At 35.2% G+C, this 24,928-nt stretch overlaps 2 protein-coding genes across 2 annotated transcripts in view; one reads left to right on the top strand and one right to left on the bottom strand.

The window, feature by feature from the left end:
- Positions 1 to 7,828: 7,828 nt before the first annotated feature.
- LOC144430461 (uncharacterized) lies at positions 7,829 to 8,497 on the bottom strand. The gene has a single exon (XM_078118402.1). The coding sequence runs from the start codon at positions 8,495 to 8,497 to the stop codon at positions 7,829 to 7,831; it is 669 nt and encodes a 222-aa protein (XP_077974528.1).
- Positions 8,498 to 10,850: 2,353 nt separating this feature from the next.
- The window catches only part of LOC144430460 (uncharacterized), a 67,235-nt gene continuing 53,157 nt past the window's right edge, over positions 10,851 to 24,928 (top strand). The window contains exon 1 of the mRNA XM_078118401.1: positions 10,851 to 11,003. Coding sequence (XP_077974527.1) covers positions 10,851 to 11,003 — 153 coding nt within the window. The remainder of the gene's footprint in view (positions 11,004 to 24,928) is intronic.

The raw sequence follows: 24,928 nt of genomic DNA, 5'->3' as shown, positions 1-24,928 counted from the left end.
CAAAAACGACCTGCAATAGAATCCCAAGCGATGCATAGTAGAAAAGAAAACTGATTGACGATACTTTACATTGAGTAGCTGGCGCTCCAGGAGTGTTTATACCAATATGGAAGTAATTTTGTTCTCTTACTTTACATCAAGATGTGAAAAGGGGTGGAAGCCTATGCGCAAGGGGTATATATATTCACTTGGCTAGCACAGACAGTCCCCGAACTCGTAATGGTACTAAAATAAGGAAAATCGGAATGAAATTTTGGTCTGATTATAACCTGGTACACACACTATACGAGAGTATCGATTAGCTTATATTTCATCGTAATCCGGGGAAAGATGACTTGTTGCTTTGACGTAGTTTCAAGCTGGATAGGAAGGTAGATCGCATGCCCAATTTTCTGTTTTATTTTTTTCTTTAGTGCCTGCGGTAGCATGTTTTACCTGTCGTCGGGTTCTTAAGCCAAAATTTATGGTGTTTTTTGTTTTATGTTCTGTGTGTATGATATTGTTTCAGTCTATATATGATTGATGAATTAGTCCATCATCCGCAAAAATATACAACAGAATGCGGCAAAGTTTTGATTAAACATCACGTCAATGCGTGTTTGGAAGGTACGGTAATATTCTTGAGCCATGAAAAATCCCCAATAAATAGGACGTAAGCAGCAATGGAGTGAGGGCACACAAGCAATACCAGGCCGAGACAATAGCATAGGGACAAAGAGTTCGAAAAGTTAGTATAAGGCCACAGTAATACCTGCATAGCCATCAAAACTGAGGAAAAGTGAATATTGTTAAAATAGTTAACGCGCCGAAAAGAGATACCCTATATATATTATTAGCGCGTCAGTAAGATTTCTGAGCGTAGATCTATAAAAAAGCATAACTCTAAACCCCAATCTCGGCATCTGAAAGAAATCATGAAATATTTATATAAATTATCCGTAAATTAAAAAGTATTGTAAAATTATTCTGTCGTGGTTAAGTTTAGGAAGAATTCTTTTTGAATCTGAGTTCGGAGAAACATTCTTCAAATTGTACATAAATAATTATACTGATTGGACACCGCTCGCATTTCAAACTGAAAATTGTAATTTAATTAGACAGGTCGCCCATACACTTTCAGCGCCTGTTTTTTGGTTGTAAGCATTGACTCGCATATAAACTTTCACTCGTTTGTGCATTATTTGTCAGCATTTATTTATGTTTCTAAAAATCATGCATGGAGCAATTAACGTGACGAAGACGGAAAATGTTTAGGAGCTTCGTGACAGATGAAGTAGGTTATATTAACACTATTTTGCGTGTAGTTACCAAGAAAAATGATAGACTGCTCACTAAAAACGATCAACAATATTTCGTGCGCAATGTACTTTTTAATTCATTGTCGGTTTCAAACGAGCCAGCTTCTCATGTATACTTCTCAAGATCATGAAATGTACTAAATGCAAAAGCTTTTCCGCTCGAGTTGTTACTGGTAAGTTGTCTGTCAGCGCTAGAAACCATGATAAAGTTTCCAATAAATGTATGCATATTTTCAACTTTTACATTTGAATTGAATAAATCAGGCAAAACGCTATCACAGGATATATACAGAGAGCCGCACGAAAACGCTCGTGAGTATGACAGTTGACAGCTTCAAAAACAAGAATATCTCGTGACTTTGTTAAACCAGGGGTCACCAACCAGTTTCCCGCGGCACCAAGTCGCCCGTGAAGACCACATGAATCGCCCGCAGGCCTGTTCCAAAATAAGCTTAATTAACGGCGCTTATAAGTGAGCTTCATCAATTAATTTTTGTCGTGTTATTCTTGTATAAATCACATTTATGTCCTATTTGGGAACTGGGAATGACATTATGTGGTACTCCTCAAGTATGCGCACCGAGATGTCGCACAACCTGAAGGGTTCAGGTTGTGCGACATCTCGGTGCGCATACTTTAGGACAGGCCTGCACAACATACGGCCCGCGGGCCACATGCGGCCCGCTCGATACTTCTGTGCGGCCCGCGAGTCATTTGGAAACAAATCTTTGTTATTGTTATTTTTGTTACATTCTTAGTTATGCAAGCGCGCCGCTACTCCGATAATATTAGAAATCGTATGATTTATGTTTTGCACTAGTTTCAATAAATATCGAACTTAATGTAAAATTGGTGTGCCCTTCGCGACCCTTAAAATTCGTCGCTCGACCTCTCGCCCCCCAGTTTGGGAAACCCTTACCCTTTGGGAAATCTAGATATCTCGGTATTCAAACTGAATCACGCTCAAAACAATATCGGTATACAATCTCACACCCATTAGTGCATATTAGCAACCTATTAATAACCCCACTATTTTTTACTAGCAGTTTATGAAACTGAAGTTTCTTTTTCAAATTTAAAACCTAAAAAACAATTTTTTCATTCATGAATGCTGCAGAAATTGTCGCACAAAATATATTGCTATTTACTGTAAAACTTCAAAAATTTGGAGCAGATTTTGTAGAAAAATGTAATTTAACAGTCGAAAAAGTACAACAGAGGAAGATCTATCGCTACTAAACGGATTGTTTGTCCAGCCTGCGATGAAAATATCTAAAAATGTTAGATATGACTGAATACCTATATGTGGGACGATTTTTCAAAACTGAACCTGAGTTAAATATTTTCCTGCAGTCAATTTATACTGCAACACGCAATACCTCATTCTAATAAAAAAAAAAATATTGAAAATGAAGGGTCGCTTTCAAGGTAGATGAACCACTAAATACTCAAGAAAATAAGATTCTTCATATTTTTAAGCTTTCCAGTAATGGAAGTTTTTCATCAAATTTAACTGTTTCACAATATTATTTTGATTTGAAGTTCATCTTGTGAAATATGTATGTGGCAAAGTTTGCGGCCCGCCGGGCCTTCAGATTTATGCTTGCGGCCCTCGTGGTAATTTGAGTTGTGCAGGCCTGCTTTAGGACTATGTTAACAATTACGGTAACGATCATCCTAACTTTTATTTGACCCCAGTAATGTGAAGGGTCGTTTAATAATCTCCCAATTATGACATCACACAGTTGTCACTATTCGTGCTCGGATAAATTACTTTTAAATTGATACCGAGATAAATAAAGAGCTCTGGTCAATTGCGGTAACGTTTCTTGGTCCTGTTTATGAAAATTTGTTTAGAGTATATACTTGTTATTTGTATTAAAAAAGTTAAACTCATTATATTTAAGATAACTAAAGTCGCAGTATTTTGACCACTTTTGGGTTTTTACGACTGCGGCTCGCAAGGCCTACTCGCGGCCCCTCAATCTCGCAACTTTAGGCCACCCTGCAGTAATTTATTCATTTCTATTCAGAAAAACTCGAGAATTATTTTGAGAACAAAATGAACACTAAAGACGTACAAAAAAAAACCTAAAATAAATATACAAAAATGACAAAGCACTCAACGTAAAAATGTATCAGCACTTCAGGCTGTCTTATGACGACAGCTGAACGTTTATATTAAATAGTAAGTACACCATTCAAAAACACTTAATGAAATCAATATTTCTCGCATTTTATCCTAAATTGTATGGTATCAAGATATGTTCGAATGATAACTTTTCTTTCAAAAGCTACCTACATTTTTTTTCATCTGGCCGATAGGGTATAGGTGTTTATAATGCGGCAAGTCCATAGCCTGCATTGAAACTCTGCTTGGACAGCCTTTAAAAATAATTCAATTCATCAAAGCAACGCAATACTTTTTTCCACTAGTTCTGCTTCTTGCCCTTTCGCAAATTTCTTGTGTAAGCTTTTGCGTATGGATGGGCATTTTCGAAACCTGATGACTTTAATTAAAATAAAATCGAACATTTTTGCGAATCGAATCTTGAATACTTTCTCGAAGATATGTAATTGTATGCGCCTTTTTATTGTGATGCTTTTTCCAGATAGATGAATTACATAGAATCCATCACCCAGACTGTTAACTGAGCATCTACACACAAGAAAAAAACATGTTTCATCAATAACCCACTCGGAAGAAAAAGGCTATATGTCGGAATTGCATTTTACATGGAAGATTCAATAAAAAATGAAGGGTTAACTGCCGACTTTTGAAGAACAAAAAAAAAGAAAGATGGAGGCGATTTAAAATTTACGTATAAACCGATAATTTACTTTTCGATTCAATTCAAATATTCGATTTGAAATGCACATCCCTAGCTATTGGGTGAAGTATATGTTTTGTACATGACCGTAATGTTTTATCTGTAGCAATGTCCATGATGTCGACTCTCTCAGCAATAACAATTTGCATTTTTGCACAAAATCAATAAAGATCCTTTTTTTGCTAACTCATGGCGCCATTGATTTCAAATTTGTTATACTTCTCTCAGACTTTTGGAATATTTATTTTTCTCCTATCGCGCGCATTCCATATCTGAACACCTTCTGATAATTGTCATTAATTTCTAATTTTGAGCACTGATTTATAAAATGAACAATTAGTCAACGTTTTCAATACCAAATTAATTTTTATTGTCCGCGTACGTAATTCTCAAAACTAACCAACTTGATTACCGATGAAAAATTATTGTGGTTAGGAACAATTCATTCCTTGTTTATTCATTAGTCTTGATCATGTTGAAAATGTCAAACTTGTTTTCTGTCTAATACTGTGTTTTGAAATTCTTGTCACGGTGACATGTATAATTATAATTGGTAACAACTCGCGTGCAATAAATATGTATTCGTCAAACCTCCATTACACGCAAGGTCACATTCAGGTGCACGAAAGCAAACAGTGTGGTAACAGAATTTTAATATAGACAACCCAATTATTCCGTGACAATAGCGTACATTATTACTGAGTTGCAGGTTTGGCGTGGTATGATTTGAATGCCAGTTTTCACATTGTATTTATGTCGAAAGTCAATTTTTGATGATTCGTCCCGTTTAATGTCTCGTGTAAAAACTGTAAGATACTCAACAGTCTTCAATAAAAGACACCGCATTCAAAAAGAAACTGATATTCTCTGATACAGGCTTGTCCATGGGATGGGATGGGACAGCACACATTTATTTGTTTTTCCCGTGGGACACGTGGGACAAGAGGACGCTTGGGGAAACGTAAGACAAATGGGACAATTTTATATACACACTGTCTTGTGTCGGCGCTGTTTAAACATGGTAGTGAGGTAACGTGGTATCATCCTATTGTGGATATCGCATATAACGTAAGTGATAGGTATTACAATTTTTTTAGATAATACCTCATAGAGCGCGATCGGAATTCTAGCTTTTCCGGGAAACTGTTGGGTCGATTCGGACAAATCTTGTCTGGGATAGTATCCACATGTTCCACCAAATTTTTACATTGCGAGCGGGCCTGAGAAGGGGGGACTATCTGCTCTTTTTATTACTCTGTTCACATCAGATTTGCATGAAACATGAAAGTTAAGAAAATGGTGCAGGAATTACCCAGACTAAATGAACTATCATAAACCGTCGATGATCAGGTAATTGATAATTTGCTGAATGAGCAGAGTGACTCCGAATCGGAAATCAAGTTTCAGAATGATACTGGAATGCCATAGTTAGTCAAAAATTTGTCGTTTTGCTTGTCTCTTTGTGCATATAGTCATATTTGTGGACACTAGACATAAATATTCATAAATTTTATAATTTTTTATTGAATCGTATTCAACGGATGTTTCCCCGTGAATCAACTTCTTTGTTTACTTTCTGTAACATTAATTAGTCAGCAAGATGCAAAAAGTTACGTGAGAATAGAAGTTTTAGCAGCTGCTCAGACACTCTTATCACTCAGACAGATTTGCATCCGTGGTTGTAAATATTACCTCATTTTCGCGTTTATGCATGTTATTTGATAGTTTTTGGTTGTGTTTCGAAAATTTAAGTATGAATCAAATAACTCAATGATAACTTTGTTTCTTAGAAGATTCAGTTTAATTGCACTAATCAAAAATTAGTCTTGAAATAGCTGGGATAAACTAGGCTAAACTTTTCCACCAGTACTTTGAATGACAGGTTGTTGAATGTTTTTAATCAAAACAATGGTATGGAACATATAAACCAATTGATTTGCGCCAACTCGCAAAAACACGTTGAAAAAAAGCACCTAAAATTTTGCACTGGTGAAGTAGAGGATTTTTTGGGGGTCGAAGGTCAGAGAAACATCTATCGGAATCCCATGTGATGTGATGGGACAAGCATGAATTTCCATGGAATGGGACAGAAGTAATGTCCCATAGGCAAGACTGCTGATGTAGCCTATCTGATATTCGCTCAATAAAAAGGAAGATATCACACAAAATGCTGAGTTTAATTTTAGTTCTAGACGTGACTTGTGTGGTCTTACGTAAATATTTATTCTTAGTCCTATGACATCTCTGTGGGCGTGACGTCATACATAATAATCAGAATCGAAGAAAAACAGTCCAAGCTAAATTAAATAATATTTTACGAGCCGACTTTTATTTGCCATGCTAATAATATAAGTTACTGATAAAGTTGATAGATATGTTCATTTGTTTTTTGTTGAATTTATTTGAATGTTGGAAATGTATTGCTTACTGCAACAGGAACCTGCATAAATGACGGCGAAAGAAAAAAAAGACAGTTTAAAATTATCGGAGTTATTGCATGTGTTTTTTAACCTTTTTATTGTACAAATACCACAGATATATCGTAATATTTTTGCCAAGTTTGAAAAGCAGAGATCAATGATATTCTACGAAATTTTGTGAACATACCAGTTGTTATAAAATGTTATTCCTCTCAGTAACTAAATAAGATATCAGAATACATTATAACAACTTTTGCATTGTAGACAAAATACTAAAAATAACCAGGATTCCATTTCAAATAGCGTTCGGCATAAGATTATTTTGTCAAAATGGCGGCGCAGTATAACGAACCCGAGTAACTTAAATTGAAATTAACAACTCAAACAAAATTGTGCAAATTAGAACGGAACTAAACACACGCATGTTTAACCCAGTAAAATAATAGTTGCGGCTGATTACAAAACAGGCATTTGCGTAACATTCTACAGCCGAAATGATCCCTAAATATAAACACAATAAAGTAAAATACGTACTTGACAGTGTAGCTTTCAGCTTACAAAACAATCGACAGTTAATTGGAACAGTTAATGAAATTAAGTTAATGTTATTAATTCTAAATATATGAAAATACAATTAAAAACGTGAACTACAAATCGGAAATTAGACAACAAAAACCTTGCACCCCAAATCTGCAATCCCAGAGTCCTGGGAAGGTCGAATCAAGGTCCTCGAAACGACGCGCGCAGCGAACGCGCTCGGGGGTATTATGAAGTCACAATCAGTACAACGCATGTATTACCAGCGCCTCCAGTGGTAAACCGCAAAAAATATATTGAAGCGAAAGAGGCAGTTTCATCCCGGTGCCTTAGAAATTGAGAATTTGCCATCCACAAATTTGAAATTTCTACACACTCAAAAACAAAATCACTAAATTTGAAAAGGAAATTGGTCTCACAAACACACAACTCAACCAGGGTCAAATGAAATTGGTCTCACACACAACTCAATCAGAGTCACTTGCACACAGAGGAATTAATTTAGTTATGGGCCTATCTAAGATTGAATGGTTGGTTTGCCCCGTGGCAGAACGTACACGGCATTTGTTATCCTATATCGTTCCAATGATTCTACCCAAGAATCATGCATTTCTTGGCAAATTTTCATCCATCACAAGTACAACATCATTCTTTGCTAAATTCCTTCGAACTTTGTTCCATTTTTGTCTTGTTTGAAGCAGAGGAAGGTTTTCTCGTCTCCATCTTTTCCAAAACACATCAGCTAAGTATTGTACTTGTTTCCATCTCTTACGAACAGGTCTTTCACATCAAATACTCCCGGAGGAAGGATCGGTTCTTCTTTCAACAACAACAAATTGTTTGGACTCAAAGGTGTTAAATCTTTTGGATCATTGGATACAGTTGTTATTGACCGTACATTCACTATGGATTCGCATTTACACATAAGTGTAGTCAAACTTTCATCAGTTAATTTTTGTTCTCTGCAAATAGCATTGAATATTTGAATTGTTCTGATTTGTCTCTCAAAAACTCCACCATGGTGAGAATGAGAAGCCGCTGGAGTTTGAAACAGCCACTTGATGTTCATTTGCAGCAAAAACCCATTTATTTGATTCTGATTCCAAGTCCAAATAGAAATTCCCAATTCTTGTTCCCCAGAGACAAAATTTCCTCCATTATCTGATCTTATTTCAACTACTTGTCCTCTTCTTGAAATGAATCTTCTAAGAAACATTATAACGGCACTCCTATCTAAGCTATGTGCAATTTCAACATGCACAGCACGAGTCACTAGGCAAGCGAAAAGAACATCATATCTTTTTATCTCGCTTCGTCCTTGACGAACAACAAATGGACCGAAACAGTCAAGAGCGACAAATGAGAAAGGTGGCTTGTCTGGTATTAATCGATCTTCTGGGAGGTCGGCCATCAGTTGAGATTCAGGTGCTCGCTGTCTCTTGTGACAAAATATACAGTTGATGAAAATCTATAGTGTGCTTTAATTATCCAGGATCTTTGATGCTACTCAGCAATTACATATTCTCTTCCACTATGGCCTGTAACTTGATGAATATATTCAATTATTGGATTAGCAATATGACTTTTGTTTGGAGTTATAGGATGATTGGCCTCATATTCAAGACCGATGATCCAATTCTTCCACATACACGGAGTAGACCTTCTTTCACAATAGCCTGTAATTTACACAATGGACTTGATTTTGGCAATTGTTCACCTTTGGTCAATTCATTAGTTTCCTTTGAATACTATTTGAATTGCTCATTTTTGATTATTTTGAATTCTGTCAACTTCACCTTATCCACAGATAAAAATTTAATATTTCCACTCCCCAAGTTGCGAGAAACATCCTCTCTGACCATGGAAAGAAATATACGCTTGTAACGTAAAGCCCATGCTACGATCTTTTTCATTTTAAACAAATTTGAATATCTTGAAGTAACTCGGTCTAATATAGTGGGTATGTCTGTATTCAAAGCAAAACACATCTGTGAATGTGGACTCTGCTTTTTAAATTCCAAATCTTTATCATCCATTGAATGCAGAAAATCTGGCTGTTTAGGCCATTCTTCCTGGTTTTTCCATAAAAAATCTGTTTCAAATTCTCATTGAGGGTAGTTTAAAAATTCATCAGCAGACATGCCCTTAGAAACAACATCTGCAGGGTTTAATTTGGAAGGCACATAGGCACATTGTAACCAAAAATTGCTGTTGGCTATCTTCTTCGTTAGTTGATGTTGACTAGTTTACTACTTTGATATATATTGAGCTCCTACTATCTAGACTCCGATATAAAACAATTATATTAATCAGAAGTTATACGTGCTCAATTAGGAGCTCCTGTTAATTTTATATAACAGATCAATTCAATATCCATTCTTTAGTATAATTTTATTGCTCCGGTTAAACAGGCACAAACGTGGAAACCTCTCAGATAGACTCATCACCAAACCAATTAGGAGAAACATCGAATTGGTCAGAATGTGATAATGTATTAAGCCCATTTAGCAAGCCACCGTCGAAATCAATTAACAACAGACCGACCTCATGATTGAAGGAAACATCAACAATCGGCAATACGCGCTATAATCCACCATTAAAGGGCGGGGCTTATGTAAAGGTGATGATCCACAACATAGAACGACATGACACAACATCGTCCTTGTTCTCTGCCTCTCCACAAGAAGTGCTGTCAGCCCCAGCAAACTTAAAAGGAAACAGACTCCTACCTCACATACCAAATATGGACTTAAATGGGTCAATTATGGAAAATGAGGATTATAACAATAAAAGATATAGAAGGGATACAACATCCTCTTCTTGGGACAAGGAAACTACTGGAGCTTGAAAAAAGAAAAAAATGATGTTAGTCGACTTTTTTTCTCTGCAAGTTTCTATGAATATTTACCTGTTCACCACAAGTATTAGCCAAAAATATATCTGTTTATATACCCAATTCTATAGGTAGTGGATAAAATGAACCTAATCTCGTTAAACGCGAATAACGTCCAACACCATTTGAAAATGAAAAACCTAATGTCTTGTGTCTGCAAGAAGCGCACAGATTATACAAATTACTTGTAGAACTTTGAGCGAATGGGTATAATATCTTTTTTAACACCCTGGACAAACTGGAAAAACATGATAAATAATTTAGACAACGAACGACAATACTAGTTAAAACGGGTAATACGATACCCTCCACAGCATATACTATACACATACAATACCGGTGTGATAATAAAAATATTTAATGTATATAGCCTTGCCCAAGATGGACCAGTGAAAAACAGAATTTTATAAACAGCTGGTGAATATTTTGACTCACTACTGCGTTTCTCATGACTTCCTAATAGTAGGAGATTTCAATCTTATCTTAGACCCAATAGACTGTAGGATTACAAGAAATTTAAAAATACGGCCCCGCAGTAAAATTTTTCGAAACTTTATCCAAACCAATAACATATCTGACACTTTCCGGAAGAAATCCCCCAAAAAACAAACCTTCACGTATATTGCCGGATTACAAGGATGCAGAATTTACAATATTTATAATTTGCCAAACATGGAACACATAATCTCGAATATCGGTTACGCAACAAACACAGTTTCCGACCATGTGCTCTGTCCGTTCATTAAATTGGAGCAAACCAAAAAAGTCCGTTGGGGAAGAGGGACTTAGAGGAACAATCTATCATTATATGAGGATAATACATACGTACATCAATATTATAAAGAATTCCTACGAATCTGCCCTTACCAAGATGGAATGTTTCGACAAAATCCAAGACTGGTGGGATAACCTTAAGCGTAGACTTAACCTTAAGCGTACTCTATATCCGTCGCAAAAGTTAAAAACAACAAAAAGAACTCAACTACGTAACACTTTGGACAAACTCATTTATGAAGGAAAAAAGGTAAATACATTAAGAATCGAAAACTTGAAACTACAACTAAATCATCTACAAAATGAGCGAATTAAACTAGATGTATTAAAACCCCTTTTTTCCGCTGTATAAAATCGACTTTTTGTATCATTTTATAATATGTAATGACTAGTTAACCAAACGTGCAAGAAACGCCCCCAATATATCTTTAAAAAGCTTATTTTAGCCACTTTGCACTAAATCCCGCCCAAATTACGTAAGGCAAACGCGTTCGACCATACGCCGGTAAGAAGAGAGAATTTCAAAAATTTTGAAAAAAAGTTTTTCACTCTTATTGCTGCGGTGAACACGTGATACAAAAACGAGATTTCCGTGTGCTCTTCTGGACGAGCGCTATATAGCCTTTGCAAAATACTAGACTGAGCTTCTCAAGCGAAACGAAACGCGAAATAATCAATGTTATGTGAGAGCATGTTTACGATAGATGTCTAAATTCTTTGTTTGTTTAATATGTACGCGAAACTCTTTCTCGCTCGTTAAAATTACTTATCTCTGAAGTAATGACAAATTCTTTCGTGTATTTCAAAGCTTTGAAATACTTACACAAATAAAATTCACTTGTTAGTAAAATAAAAAATTTACAAACAAAAAAATATTGACGTCACCGTGGTTAAAAACACTCGGATCAAGCATGGAATATAGTTGGATGCCTGAAATGATTTTAGTTAGTGCGAGAATACTTCACAACATAAACGTAAAATAGCCCGAAAATAACTATTATTGTCATATTATGACCTAGGATGGCGGAGTGTACGAAGATATGTGAGATCCGGAAAAAAGATTTATTAATGGCAAACATTAATGATTTGGAGCATGGCGAGAAGCCTACGAAAACCTTCTACGCAAAAATTAAACAACCAGCTAAAAAGACCAAGGCTAAAAAAAGGCTAAAAACTCCAAGCAATGATATTGTCAGCAATCAAGATGCAATTATGTCACTAGTGGAAGGCTTCTATCGCAATCTATAGGGGAAAAACATGTATGGGAAAAAACATGTAGAAATAGCCAAACACAGAGACATCTATTTAAAACTTGAAGAAAACTGTTTAGACCAGCGACAAGATACCATCAATTGGGAGGAGGTTCATCTTTTACAAAGAGATGATCGTTCCTATTATACAAACGCGGAACGAGTCTGCTCCTATCGAATTGCACGGGAGGGCTATTTTTTGAGGGATAGATTAAAAGGAACAACAATTAGATTTGGACCAACTGGAATCTTAAAAATTATGAACTGCAAGTTCTGTAAAATTGCATCTGATAGCACCAACCACCTATTTTTCCAATGTAGTATAATAACGGCATATATTGCAGAAATTACTGAGATCCTAAACGGCCTTCTTAGTAATCCCATCATGGTGTCAAAGGAGCACATATACCAGGGATGGCGAACCTTTTTCAATGAATGGGTCAAAAATCATATTTTTATCGCGGAACAGAAGAGAGTGGGTCACAGATATTTAATCAATGTTTGTATCTATAAGAAACATCTGAAACAAATCATAATACAACGGTTCTGCACTTTATCAGGAAGACACTTTTTATGGCACTCGATTAAGGGTACGAAAACACACATATGAATTACGTTTAGGATGATGCGGTAAATTATTTTACGGTTCCAAAGAGTTTGAAGGGAATTCCACTCTGATAGTGCTATATTTTTATATCAGCTTTAACCATATTAAAAGCACTTTTACACTGCCCCATTGTTATTCCAGATTTCTAGGTTTTTATTTCAAGTCTGAAAGATTTTGTATTCTCAACCGCTAAAACCCCTCTCGTACAACCCCTAAAACAGTCTGCAGATGCACTTCTGAAGAGACAAGACGTTGCGAGAAATAAATATCAATTGGATTGTTATGTCATAAACGATGTCAGAGCCAATAGCTGAATAACGGCACACAACGGTGCAGACATGCGTCCAAGATTAGGGGTTTTGAATATTATCATATCGGAAATTAACAATTTGAATATAAGCGATCGCAGCCCTGACTGCCCAACTGACGGTACATTATAATAGTTTAGGTATTGTTTGATTAATTTAAGGCCGATTTTAATATTTTTTATCACTGATATGTTAGCATTTTTCTTATTTTATTCGTGCCTTGGCGGGTCACGAATAAAACGCGGTGGGTCACTTTGTGACCCGCGGGTCAGTGGTTCGCCATCCCTGACATATACTATAACAGCTACAGTGGATTGCACAGAATATTGGTTACAAAATGTTTCGTCATCCTAAAAAACATTGTAATAAAACAGAAGATCCAGCTAGACATAGGAAACATGTATTCGGCCCCCACTGATAAAAATATAGTAACAGTGATAACACTAAAAATTGCAGAATTCCCTTTTTATAATGGAGAACAAATTCAAAGATATACAATTTCTCGGACTCAGGACAAATTGGAAAGAAATACTAAACGGGTATTCCTTGACGTAACATTTTAAATAATGATGACTTCTCTCCAGCCACCACAAATGGTAGACCGGACACAGTGGCAAAACCGCCCGAAACACCCATTTTAACCATGTTAATACCATCCAATATCAGCGGATGTGATGAATCGGGAGTTTCGAGGTGGAAGTCATGCTGCGTCTTGTACGCGGTATGCACGGAAGCCGGGTGGCGGAAGTTGTGCTGTGCCCCGTATGACATACGCGGAAATCTTGGGTGGAAGTTATGCTGTGTTACACATAGCATATACAAAAGCCCGGGCCGAACGTCTGTGCTCTGTTGGTGCATGGCACATACCGAGGCCTCCAGAAGTAGATGACTACTGCATGCAGTAGCATGCTTACGAAGCGCTATACCTTTATGGCTCGGATATGACGTGTCTTTGAGACACTGATCCGAGTTTCAAAAAATTTCTGATCCGCAAAAAGTAAAAAAAAAGACCACATGAGTCGCCCGCAGGTCTGTTCCAAAATAGGCTTAATAACGGCGCTTATAAGTGAGCTACGCTAATTACGTTTTGTCATGTTATTCTTGTATAAATCACACTTATGTCTAATTTGGAAACTGCGAATAACACTATGTTAAATATTATGGTAACGTAACGATCATCCTAACTTTTATTCGACCTCAGTCAATTAATACTCTCCCAATTATCACACAGATGTCCCCTTCCACGAACCCGCGTTTTTCGTGTCCGTTGATTTGTGGAGCAGCAATGCCAATAATGCAATTATTGATTTCAAAAAAAAAAATGGCAGAAAAACATAAGAATTTTTGTGATGAATGGGAAAACAGCTTGCGTATGTCTCATTTGCGGGGCGGTTATAGCGACGACAAAGCGAAGTGTCATTTCACATCTTGTCACTATTCATTGTCAGTCAGCGCAGTAAGGGCCAGAAAAAGTACGCCTATTAAATCAAACAGAAATCCTATGTTACGAGATCAATGTTTGTTCAAGTCATTTTGTGAATAAACATTTTTGACATGAACTTCACAAGTAACTAAGTACGGAATACGCCTTACTGATGGAAATCTGCAAGACCCGCTCAGAGTTACAGTGTCAAGTTACACGCCGGAGTACAACACACTGGTGGAGAGCATCAGACCAGTTTATTCGATTTTGGTTTTTCTTCTTGTTGAGAACAAGATATTCAGAATTAGTCAAATGTGTTCGTGAATGTAACATTCGGCAGTACAACTGTTGAGGTCATTTCATCTAAGGGTTACTCAGGGTGTTTGTAAAAAAGTAGGTACATAGCGGACCTGTGGTTTCCGAGGATAATATTATAGTGATCACTTCAAAATCAATTTGAAAAACACTCAGTTTGAAAATGGAAGTGTCATTGCTAGTAATTTATTTGCTACGTTGTGATAATCCTTTGATTTTTTGAAGAATTCTGAAGTTTATCAGAGTTTTTACTTGATTTAATACCAGTAATTATCAATAATCGAAAGTTAATCCAGCAAATTGACCATTTTAAAAGCGTGCCCTAAACTGGTAGCCCTCAGCTTAATCGGTTCCCAGAAAGTAACCCTAGGCTTCGAATAGATTGATGACCCCTGGTCTAGAGTAAGTATTGGTGTAAACGAAGTTCTTTAGGTAAAAATTTTTGTTGTTTTGAGATACAAAATATTTTTTATTTGAAATTCCTAGTTCTTGAAATTTAAAGATCAAAATAACTATGATATTTCAGTTTTTCAACCAAATTCAAAATTCTGACAATTTGTAACAAAACAAGAGAGCAACGTCCAAATTTATGTACACGTAACGAGAGCGAATCAGTCCTTACTGTATTTTTGACGCTACCGGTACCTTTAAAAAAGTTCCGGATTTCCAGTGGCAAGATTTATGCAGAATCATAACGTACAGCCAGTCATCACGCGGACTAAAATCCGTGTTCTCATGGATAAAAAATAATACAGCGAAATTTCAGACGAAATATCAAATTTCATAGAATTCATACAAAATTTAGAAATAAATAAAAGTAATAGCCTTCTGGAGAAATATTCCATCTTCAACCACTGAAAATTTCAAAGCAATTGGTCGAGTAATCGAAGAGAAAAGCGAAAGGTCGAAAAGGTAAATTTGTATTTAGCTAATTTATTTGTTTCTATTGAGATTGCAAGTGAAGATACGTTCATCACAGTTTATGCGAATACATTTTTTGTTTTTAAAACGAAATTAGCATGACAATTTTATCACAAACATTGAATTGAGCAGTGGCGGCGCGTCAATAGGGCCAACCGGGGCAATGGTTGTTTTTTCGGTATAATAAAAAATATTCGGAAAATACCTCAATATCGGTTGCACAGACTGTCTACACTAGCCATATTCTCCCGACATGGTTCATTTTTCGCTCGCAAAGCATTCGCCGAACGTCGACGGGGCGACGCCGATTTTGCCCCGGTTGCTCATTGTATATCGTATTCTCTCTTTTATCTTCCACTCACCGCGTTTGTCTCGTTTGTTTTCTGTTTCTTTTACTAAATCATCGGGGCCGATCGGGGCTAGCCCCGAAATTATGACGACACAATGCCGACATTTCTTACAACAACGTTTTGACATATTCACGCATTCCTTCTCGTTCGTTGGTTGCTTGAAGAGTTGATAGTTTCCTCGCCTTCGTTTTGGTCGCTTGTTTCGCTATTTGAATCAGTTATAGACCTTTAGTCCATTTGCTTTCGATTTTCCACATTCCTTTTGAGCTCCTCACTTCTTTCCGGCTTCGCATTTCTTAGCCTTAGAATACACCGGAATCCACCGCATCCCTAGATACAGATTTTCCTCATGCGCATTTTTTACATTGTTATGCACACCAATTTAACCTCGTTATTAAAAATATGTGTCTTGATACCCCACTCGTCCGTATATTTTTTGCAAATGTTTCAGGGTTTTCTTCATTTTTTTCCGTTTCGCCGAAGCGCTCTGACCTCCTTCGCCAGATATGTAGCCGCCGTCTCCCAGCTTGTGCACTAACACGTTGGAACTTCCAATCACGCGTGGTGCAGGGCGTGTCCGAAATTAGGTCTGAGCTCATTGAGTGTTTCAATGGCATTCAGAGCTCTCCGGTTTGGGACGAACGCTCTGTGAGGAAGGCGGCAGGTCTAAAGCGTCTGCTAGAAGATGGTGAGTTTTCATTTTTTCTCGCTTTTTTCTCCACAATATTATATCACGTGGAGGTATTATACGGCGCATTGCAGTCAAGGCTAATGGATGGAGCGTCTGTGCAGTCGTGTATTTCAGACTTCTGCAATGCTGTATCTCGTATCCGGGAAACAATAAAATACGACGACACATGGAGTGCTTCTTTACGCCGCGGGCAAACAACGCAGCGTTTGATTTTGTCTGCAAAGGAATGCTGTGACATTCTGGTGAATCAAATAGGCGATCGTCTGCGCACTGAACACCTTGCCGCGTTCTCTTTGATGAACCCCAAAAATTTTTCAAAATTTGCACGTCAATTTCCCATCCATTTGTTGGCTACTGTCTCCAATTTTTACCCCATGATAAACGTGGGTAAATTGGAAAATGAATTGCGATGTATATACACCAATCAAACTTTTTTGAACATCACATCAACTTGCGCGCTCTATGGGTTCCTCATAGATAACACTCTAGTAACTACCTTTGCGGCGTCTGCAAAATTGCTGGACATCATTTTGACGACGCCTATTTCTTCCGCCGACGCAGAGCGAACATTCAGCACGCTGAAGCGTATTGAAACGTATCTCAGAAACACAATGAAGCAAGATAGATTAAATTCCTTGGCTGTTTTATCCATTCACAAAGACGTTATTTCTGGGATGCATGACTTAATCAGCGCGTTATTGAGCATTTTGCTTCCAAGAAACCGCGGCGTGTTGCATATATGTTCAAGCAGTAGAAGTCTAACAGCATATATATCTATGAGCGAGCGACGCATGTCCTTATCTTTGCATTAACTTTCCTTTCTTCATACTCATAGTAACGTTTTAAACCTTATTTTAGGTTTTGTCTGCTTTCCCGAAGTTTCTGTTAATATGTCATTGTATTTATCTGGGTAAATATTGCCTTTCCTTTTAAAAGAGGTTCCAAAATAAACTATGTCTATATTTATTAATCCCTTGACTTAGACCGGTTTTAAAGACACTTTCTTATCATTAAAAATTGTCGCTTTTGGCGATTGGTTGTTACCGATGGAATGGTTTTTATACTCATAAAATGATGGGAGAACTTACAGCGCTCATCCTGTCCCCGTAGATGGGGGTGACTTGGTCCCGCAGTAGCTTGCCCCGGTTGTCAAAATGACCACGCGCCGCCACTGGAATTGAGCAATGATTTAGGTGTATATCAAACATACATTTCTCAATAATCAAATATATATAAATATTTCATATCCAATGAAACATATCAAAAGCACGATTTTACGGTTATTCAGTAAAATGCAAAGCTTTATTTAACGAATTCGCAGATTACCTAATTTTCGATGTTCGTGAGAATTGTATGCTGTCAAGTCAAGTTAAGTTCATATGCGGTATCATAAAGTTTGGTGATATGTAAGTTTATTAAAGATCTGTTTATGCGATTGTGGAAATCGTGAATCAGGTTAACGTCTTCGATACACAAAAAACCTGTATACCCTAACCACATTTTCATAAACAGGACTGGGAAAGATTACCACAATTGACGAGAGCTCTTCATTTGTCTCGATATTAATTTAAAAGTATCAAATCACTAATGGTGAAATCATTTTTATCGCTCTGAGTATTTTGTTAAATGCCAAACGTTCTGACTACATCAGTTTATTAAATGTCTGTTTATGCGAATATAAGAATGGTGGATCAGATGACGTCTTCAATACGCAAAAACAAGTATACATCCTAAATACATTTTCATCAACTATACTAAGAAACGTTACCGTAGTAGATGCGGCTTTTTATTTGTCTCGGTAATATATATTCTTTCTTGGCAAAAATTGTAATTAATATTATTGGTCGAAAGCTCCATTTTCATTTACAAAACTAATGACATGAAAGTAGTTCTATGTACTACTAGTAGTAATGCATACTAGATGGAAATTTTTATACATTGATCAACAAATAGGAAATTTATTTATGAAGGTTCGATTCGACATAGTTTAATATACAGATGATATTCCGAATCATAAAAATTTATGTTGCAAATAAATATTAAAGATATTTCAGCCATTTCGATCTCATTAAATTCATAAATTTATATGAAAATCATTGCCTTACGCACAATCTGAGGTTATTCCAGTACAAAACGGGGATGTGGTTATAATAGATATGCCACGGGAACAACGATAAAACGTCCTCAAAAGAAATTTGCTATTTTATACAACTTCATCTAGATTCTAGAGATTGGGCTGATATAAACATTTATACCACGATGAGTTCAAATATTCATGTAAGTAGTGATGTGTATATATATCCTAAACTTCGGTCTAATAATGAAATATATGCAAGTTTGTGAGTCAATACCTCAGGTAAATAGGCTGTTATGACTTGAACTATTTATTCTACTGGTCCAAGGTTCGCGGGCCACATTAGTCAATACATTTGGTTATTATTATTTATCACAAACCAATATTTTTATCTCAATAATTATGTTGGTCGTTGAAGGTATCTGACTGTCATCCAATGTTTCGTCTTCCAACCTGTTCCTTGTATTGGATTTTAGCCTTTTTACAGCGATAAAAGTGTTTTCATAAATGAAGCGCTCCCGAACACCGATAACATAGCGTTTAGAGTATATTCATTTGGCACTGAAACAACTTGCAGACATATCAAGCATTGAAGCTTTGTTTTCAGGCTATTAATATATTGTTAACGAGTATTCCCGAAGGAAGAGAGCAATTTGAAGAAGTTTCAAGTCATTCAAGGGTGCCGAAATCGAATAACTGACTTTTAAACCATTCTAGGCTGGCAAGGCACACTATTCAATTACCCTACCAAAATCACTTCTGTCCACTGACTGTAGGGTTGCAAACTATGAAAAGTTTCATTAAGGACATAGATTACCGTCATCATTTATTTTGTAACTTGCAGGAAGGAACAATATAAAACAATGAAATAAAAATTATATACAAGCTAAAAAGATATATAAAAAATAATCTTCATATGTTTTTCATTTGATGTTTATTTAACATTGACCCAAACAAGCTCTAATTTTGCAGTTGCATAATTTTTAAAGGTATTTTCTACTGACTCTGTGCTGACTTCAGCAATTGTGGATCACGTTTTATTTTTTCCGAAAATTCACAACACGTGTCTTTCAAGTTTCAATATTAAAAGCTCACTTTTCATTAGTTGTATGCAGCATCTGTACTTTTCACTGCGTCATTTAGAATTTTAGATGACATTACACTAAAAGTGCGTTCACAATAAGCTGAGGTTCCGGGAGTTGAGAGCACAACTAGACACAATTTCGATGCATGCAAGTAACACCAACCAAAATCAACTAAGTCCGTAACAATTTTGTGCATGAGAATTTTTTCCAAGAAAGAATATATATTACCGATACAAATAAAAACCATCCATCTATTACGGTAACGCTTCTTATTCTTGTTTATAAAAATGTGTTCAGGGTGTACCTGTTTTGGGGTATTGAAGACGTAAACTGATTCAACCTTGCCATTATCGCATAAACAGATCTTGAGTGAACTTATATATCTCCAAACTTTATTATATCGCGCATCACCTTAACTGACTTGACTGCTACAAAGTTCGCATGAAAAGTAAAAATCAGGTAATCTGCAAGATCATCAAAAAATTTTTAATTTTACAATATACGTGAGATGAAGTGTTTGTGATATGAATTATAAGGTATAACACATTAATACTAGATTATTGAAAAAAAGTATGTTGGGTATACATCTAAGTCATTGCTTAATTCAATGTTTATGATAAAATTGTCATGTTGTTTTTTTCTAAAGAAAAAAATTTAAATAAATTTATGTATCACAATTTTTATTACACAACACAGCATCATATCACAGATATCATAGCATATAGATAAATAAACAAAGTGTTTTCTATATTCCATATTTAATAAATGTGATGAACCAATGCATATTGTTTAAAAATGGATCTGAGAAAACCTCAGGTGAAGTTTGATGAAAAGATAAAAAATTTATTCTTCATCTCCAAATAAATTTATATTTTCATATGCAGTCTATTTGAACTTAACATGCATTCTCAATAAAGAATTTTTGTACATTTTTTTCACTCCACAAATAATTTGTTAATTATAAATTCACCTTTTTTGACCCAAATAAAATCCTGTTAACATTTCTTTCAGCTATAAATCATTCACAAATTTAACTTTCGTCAAAGGTCGGCTGTAGACTACTTTAAAATGCAATTCCGACATATGGCTTTTTTTCTTCCAAGTGGGTTATTGATAAAACATGTTTTTTAATATGTTTGAGCACTTATCAAACAGTCCGGGTGCTGGATTATTTGTAATTTGTGTATCTGGTAAACCCACCACAATACAAAAGGCGCATACAATTGCATATCTTCAATTAGGTTATCGAGATTCGATTCGAAAAAAAGTTCGATTTGATTCAAAAATTCTTGTCACTACGCAATAACTTACAAAAGAGATCAGCTAAATGGTAAGTGGAACTATTAGAATAAAAGTATTGCTTTCCTTGACGAATTAAAATATTTTTTGAATGCTGCCCAAGCAGAGTTTCTCAGCAATGCAGGCCATGGAATTGCGCATTTATATCCACCCCGACAAGGTGAAAATAAAATGTACCCAGTTTTTAAATTTACATTTTCTTATCATTGTTAGCGAAATTAAAATGCAGTATTGTGTTAAAAGTATGATGTAACTGAGATGTAAAAGTATTATTTTATTTTTAAAGAACAAACAATATAATTGTTCAAAAAACAAAGCTTCCATCAATATCGGTGAAGTGAAACTTATTTAAAAATTCCGTTTTTATTGGTAAAAATTATTAATTATATATTTGAATGTTATATTTGCAGACATTCATGTAACTGTGATTGTAGGAAGAAGGGGAAAAGCGGAAATGAAGAAAATTAAGCACGGAATAAATAAAAAAAATTTGTTACATTTTCTTTCTGATAAACAATAGAAATTCATTATAATAGAGTTATAATAGTGAAAATTTGACTTTTGAAACCGAAGACTCTATTACTTTGCATAATAGAATAATTGAAATTTCATTTAGTAGTTACTTCTTTTAAAAGAAGATATGGTAATTAGTGCATAGTAAATATCCATAGTTGCTACCAGTAACAGGTTTTAAACAGTTGTGTTCAGGCATGATATCCAGGTTTAAAGAAAAAAACACCGCATTTCAACAGACAAAACGTTTTGTCAATATGGATTTGTCTACGTCTCATATGCGGTATAATTTATTTAATGGATCAGTAAACAAACCTTATGTCAACACTAGAAACGCAACAGAACCTTTAATCTTTAAAAAACGTTGTGCCTATTTGGGCCATTCTCAAAGGTAGGTGCACTGTCTTCTGAATGCTAAAGCACTCAAAACTCTGCTGTTGTTACAAGGAGCAAGGGGTATCAGCTGCTTGAAAATGCTTGATGTTAGCACTGGAGACATTAGAATCTAGAAAAATGTATTGGTATGAGGGAAGATTGCACCTATAGGATTCTTGTGTTTGTACGATGTTTTTACAATATGAAACCAATCTATTATGAGGTTTCATAGTTGAAAGACCCAAAAAAAGTTTAATGGTTAGGAACAATTCATTCCATTCCGACAGGCTTGTATGACGTAATCTCATGTGTATATTTAATATTAGTCCAATGATAATTCTGTCGACGTGACGTCTGACAAAATAATAAGTATCGAAATAAACACTATCAAAGCAATATTAAATAATACCTTGGTGCGTTTTCAGTATTTTATTAATATTTCAAATATTTTGTTTGTACCATATTATTTGGGTTCAATAAAGAAAGAAGTTTATACCAACTGTAAACTTTATAGACGCCGTATACAAAATACACGCAACATCACATCAGTTAGTTGTATGGAAGCATACAGTGTGGTTACAGAATTGCAAAACATCGAATCCCCAAAAGCTGCTAGTACAATGATCAGTTTTTGCTTAAATGATTTTCAGTATACCAATAAATGAAAATTCTCAAACAATAATCAGCATAATATAAAATTATAATATTATAGGCCCTTTTCATACTTCCTTTTTTCCATGTCCATGTTGTGTAATATTCAGTTATATGATAAGCTGCTCGTGCTTGTTTCGTTATACTGCGCCGCCATTTTGATGATGGTAAGAACTCAAAGCGCATTAAATATATAATCTTAAAATTACCACAACACGGCATAACATATCTTTCTACTGTACAAAACAGTGTGATTGTCTGGAAATTGAAGATTGTCTGAAAATTATATTCAGCATCATTACAATGGCGTGATGTGTGGTGACTGATCCAATAAATTGACGACTTTCTTTGTTTATTTCCAAAAAGTCGATCTGGTCACTTTTTTCCTGCAATCGCATTTGCATGGTTTCTGTAATTATAATGCACAGATGAAATAGTTTACTTTGAGTGGGTACAATGTATTGTTTAGTTTTTTATTTCAAATTTTTTTCTAAATAAATATAATTTTAGAAATCACTATTGGCATTCAATCTATAAAGTACTTGTTTACAAAAAAATGTGATATTAATGCAGAAAAACTAATACGAAGAAAATTTTCAAAACCGTCTGATGTAAATGTTAAACATATACATTTTGGCAGAAAACTGAACTCAGCATATTTGTACTGAAATAATTCAAACATACAACATAAATAGAATATGAGAATAAATCACAGTTGGGATATTTCTTTACCTTAATTGTTACATCTCCTTTGTACAGTCTTCCGTTTTTTTTGTAGATTGTCAACGTTCTACCAACGCACCAAATAGTCTGACATTCGCATTCAGATCTTCTATTGGAGGTGGTATGCGAATAAAATTCAGAATTGCTTAGGTCGAGATAAAGTTTGGGCATGCTATTATCTGAATTGTGATTATTGCCCAGCTGTCTACATGAATTTTGAAAATACCTTAGAGAATAAAAAAAAATTAAATGTATCAGTCAATTTACAGTTAATTTATGTATTTGTAGAACAGCTTAAAATGTAAAAAAACATCCAAGCAAAACTGTCTGGTACATACTAAACAGTACTAGATTTTTCAACTACTTGGCATAGCTATTCCTTCAAAATAATTACACAAGAGTTTTCTGTCTTATTATCGCTCTTCCTATGAAAAGCGATGTTATGAAGATGACTCAAGTTTAAATATTTTAATATTGAATAGGATTTGGAAATTGGCATTTGTACGCTCGGATTTACTAGTCGCTTGGAACTTACAAATCGTTATAAACGAAAATCAATAATACTATAATCTATTCGTGGTCGTGTGATGTTTGCATTAAAGTACATAGACTCGTGTCTATTTGACATATGATATATTTATACAGGAAAATGTAAATTTGTTATCATGCATAATTTGAATAATGGACAAGAAAGTCCATTTTACGTAGAAATACTTACCTACATTCTTTCGTGACAAGATTGATTGGCCTGTACAGTTCAACCATTTTGTTACATTTCGTCGATCCATAACGAACAGTGTAATAACATTTTCTGTTTTTGCAATTCGTTTTCTCACCAGTGCCCTTCTCTATTTGACATATTTCATCTGGTCCTGATGTATAACTGTCGAAATATAATATATGATCGTGAAACAGTTTAATTTTTGACAAAGGAAAATTTTCTTTTATTAATTGATATTTCGATATCAGGAAATATTGATTACTATTAAATTTTACTGTCAGAGTCAGTCAGAGTCAGAAGCTGTACCAGCAACGATTGTGTTAAATGTACATAAAAAATTCTAATTGTATTGAAAACTTGTTGGACATGTCACATAAAACCATTTAAATTTGCATCCAATGTGAAAACAAATCTTTTGAATTTGAGAATCTCAATTGTTAGATTTATTATTTTATTGCAAGCTATCTGTTACAGCGCTTGTTACAAACTAAACGTACTAATTATGTTTCAGTTTTAACTGATTACCTGAACGGCGCGCATTTAGTATATCTGCCGTAAACAAAGTTTTGATCTTCGGGGAAATCAAATTCCAATGCCTCAGTTTGAGAAACCTGTGATGTATATCATTGCGTCACTTTTTATTAATTATATTTTATTTACAATATATAGTATACTAATGAATACATACCTCTTCATCGAACTTAGCAAAAAATTCTGAGGGAACGAATTCGCTTATAGTTTCCAAACAACAAGCTCGAACTCCCGCCAATAGGAAGACTATAAAAAATATTTTCAGCATCATCTTGATGTAAACAGTTCCAGTGTTCAGATGGAAAATAGAAATAAAGATCTAAAGAATACTATAAATT

The sequence above is a fragment of the Styela clava genome, chromosome 12 (assembly GCF_964204865.1).
Source record: "Styela clava chromosome 12, kaStyClav1.hap1.2, whole genome shotgun sequence".
NCBI lineage: Eukaryota > Metazoa > Chordata > Ascidiacea > Stolidobranchia > Styelidae > Styela > Styela clava.
Note: the sequence above shows the minus strand (reverse complement) of the source record. Positions and strands in the feature narration are given on the sequence as shown.

Coding starts and splice junctions, on each gene's coding strand:
- LOC144430461 (XM_078118402.1), bottom strand. CDS start 8,497: ATGGCCGACCTCCCAGAAGATCGATTAATACCAGACAAGCCACCTTTC.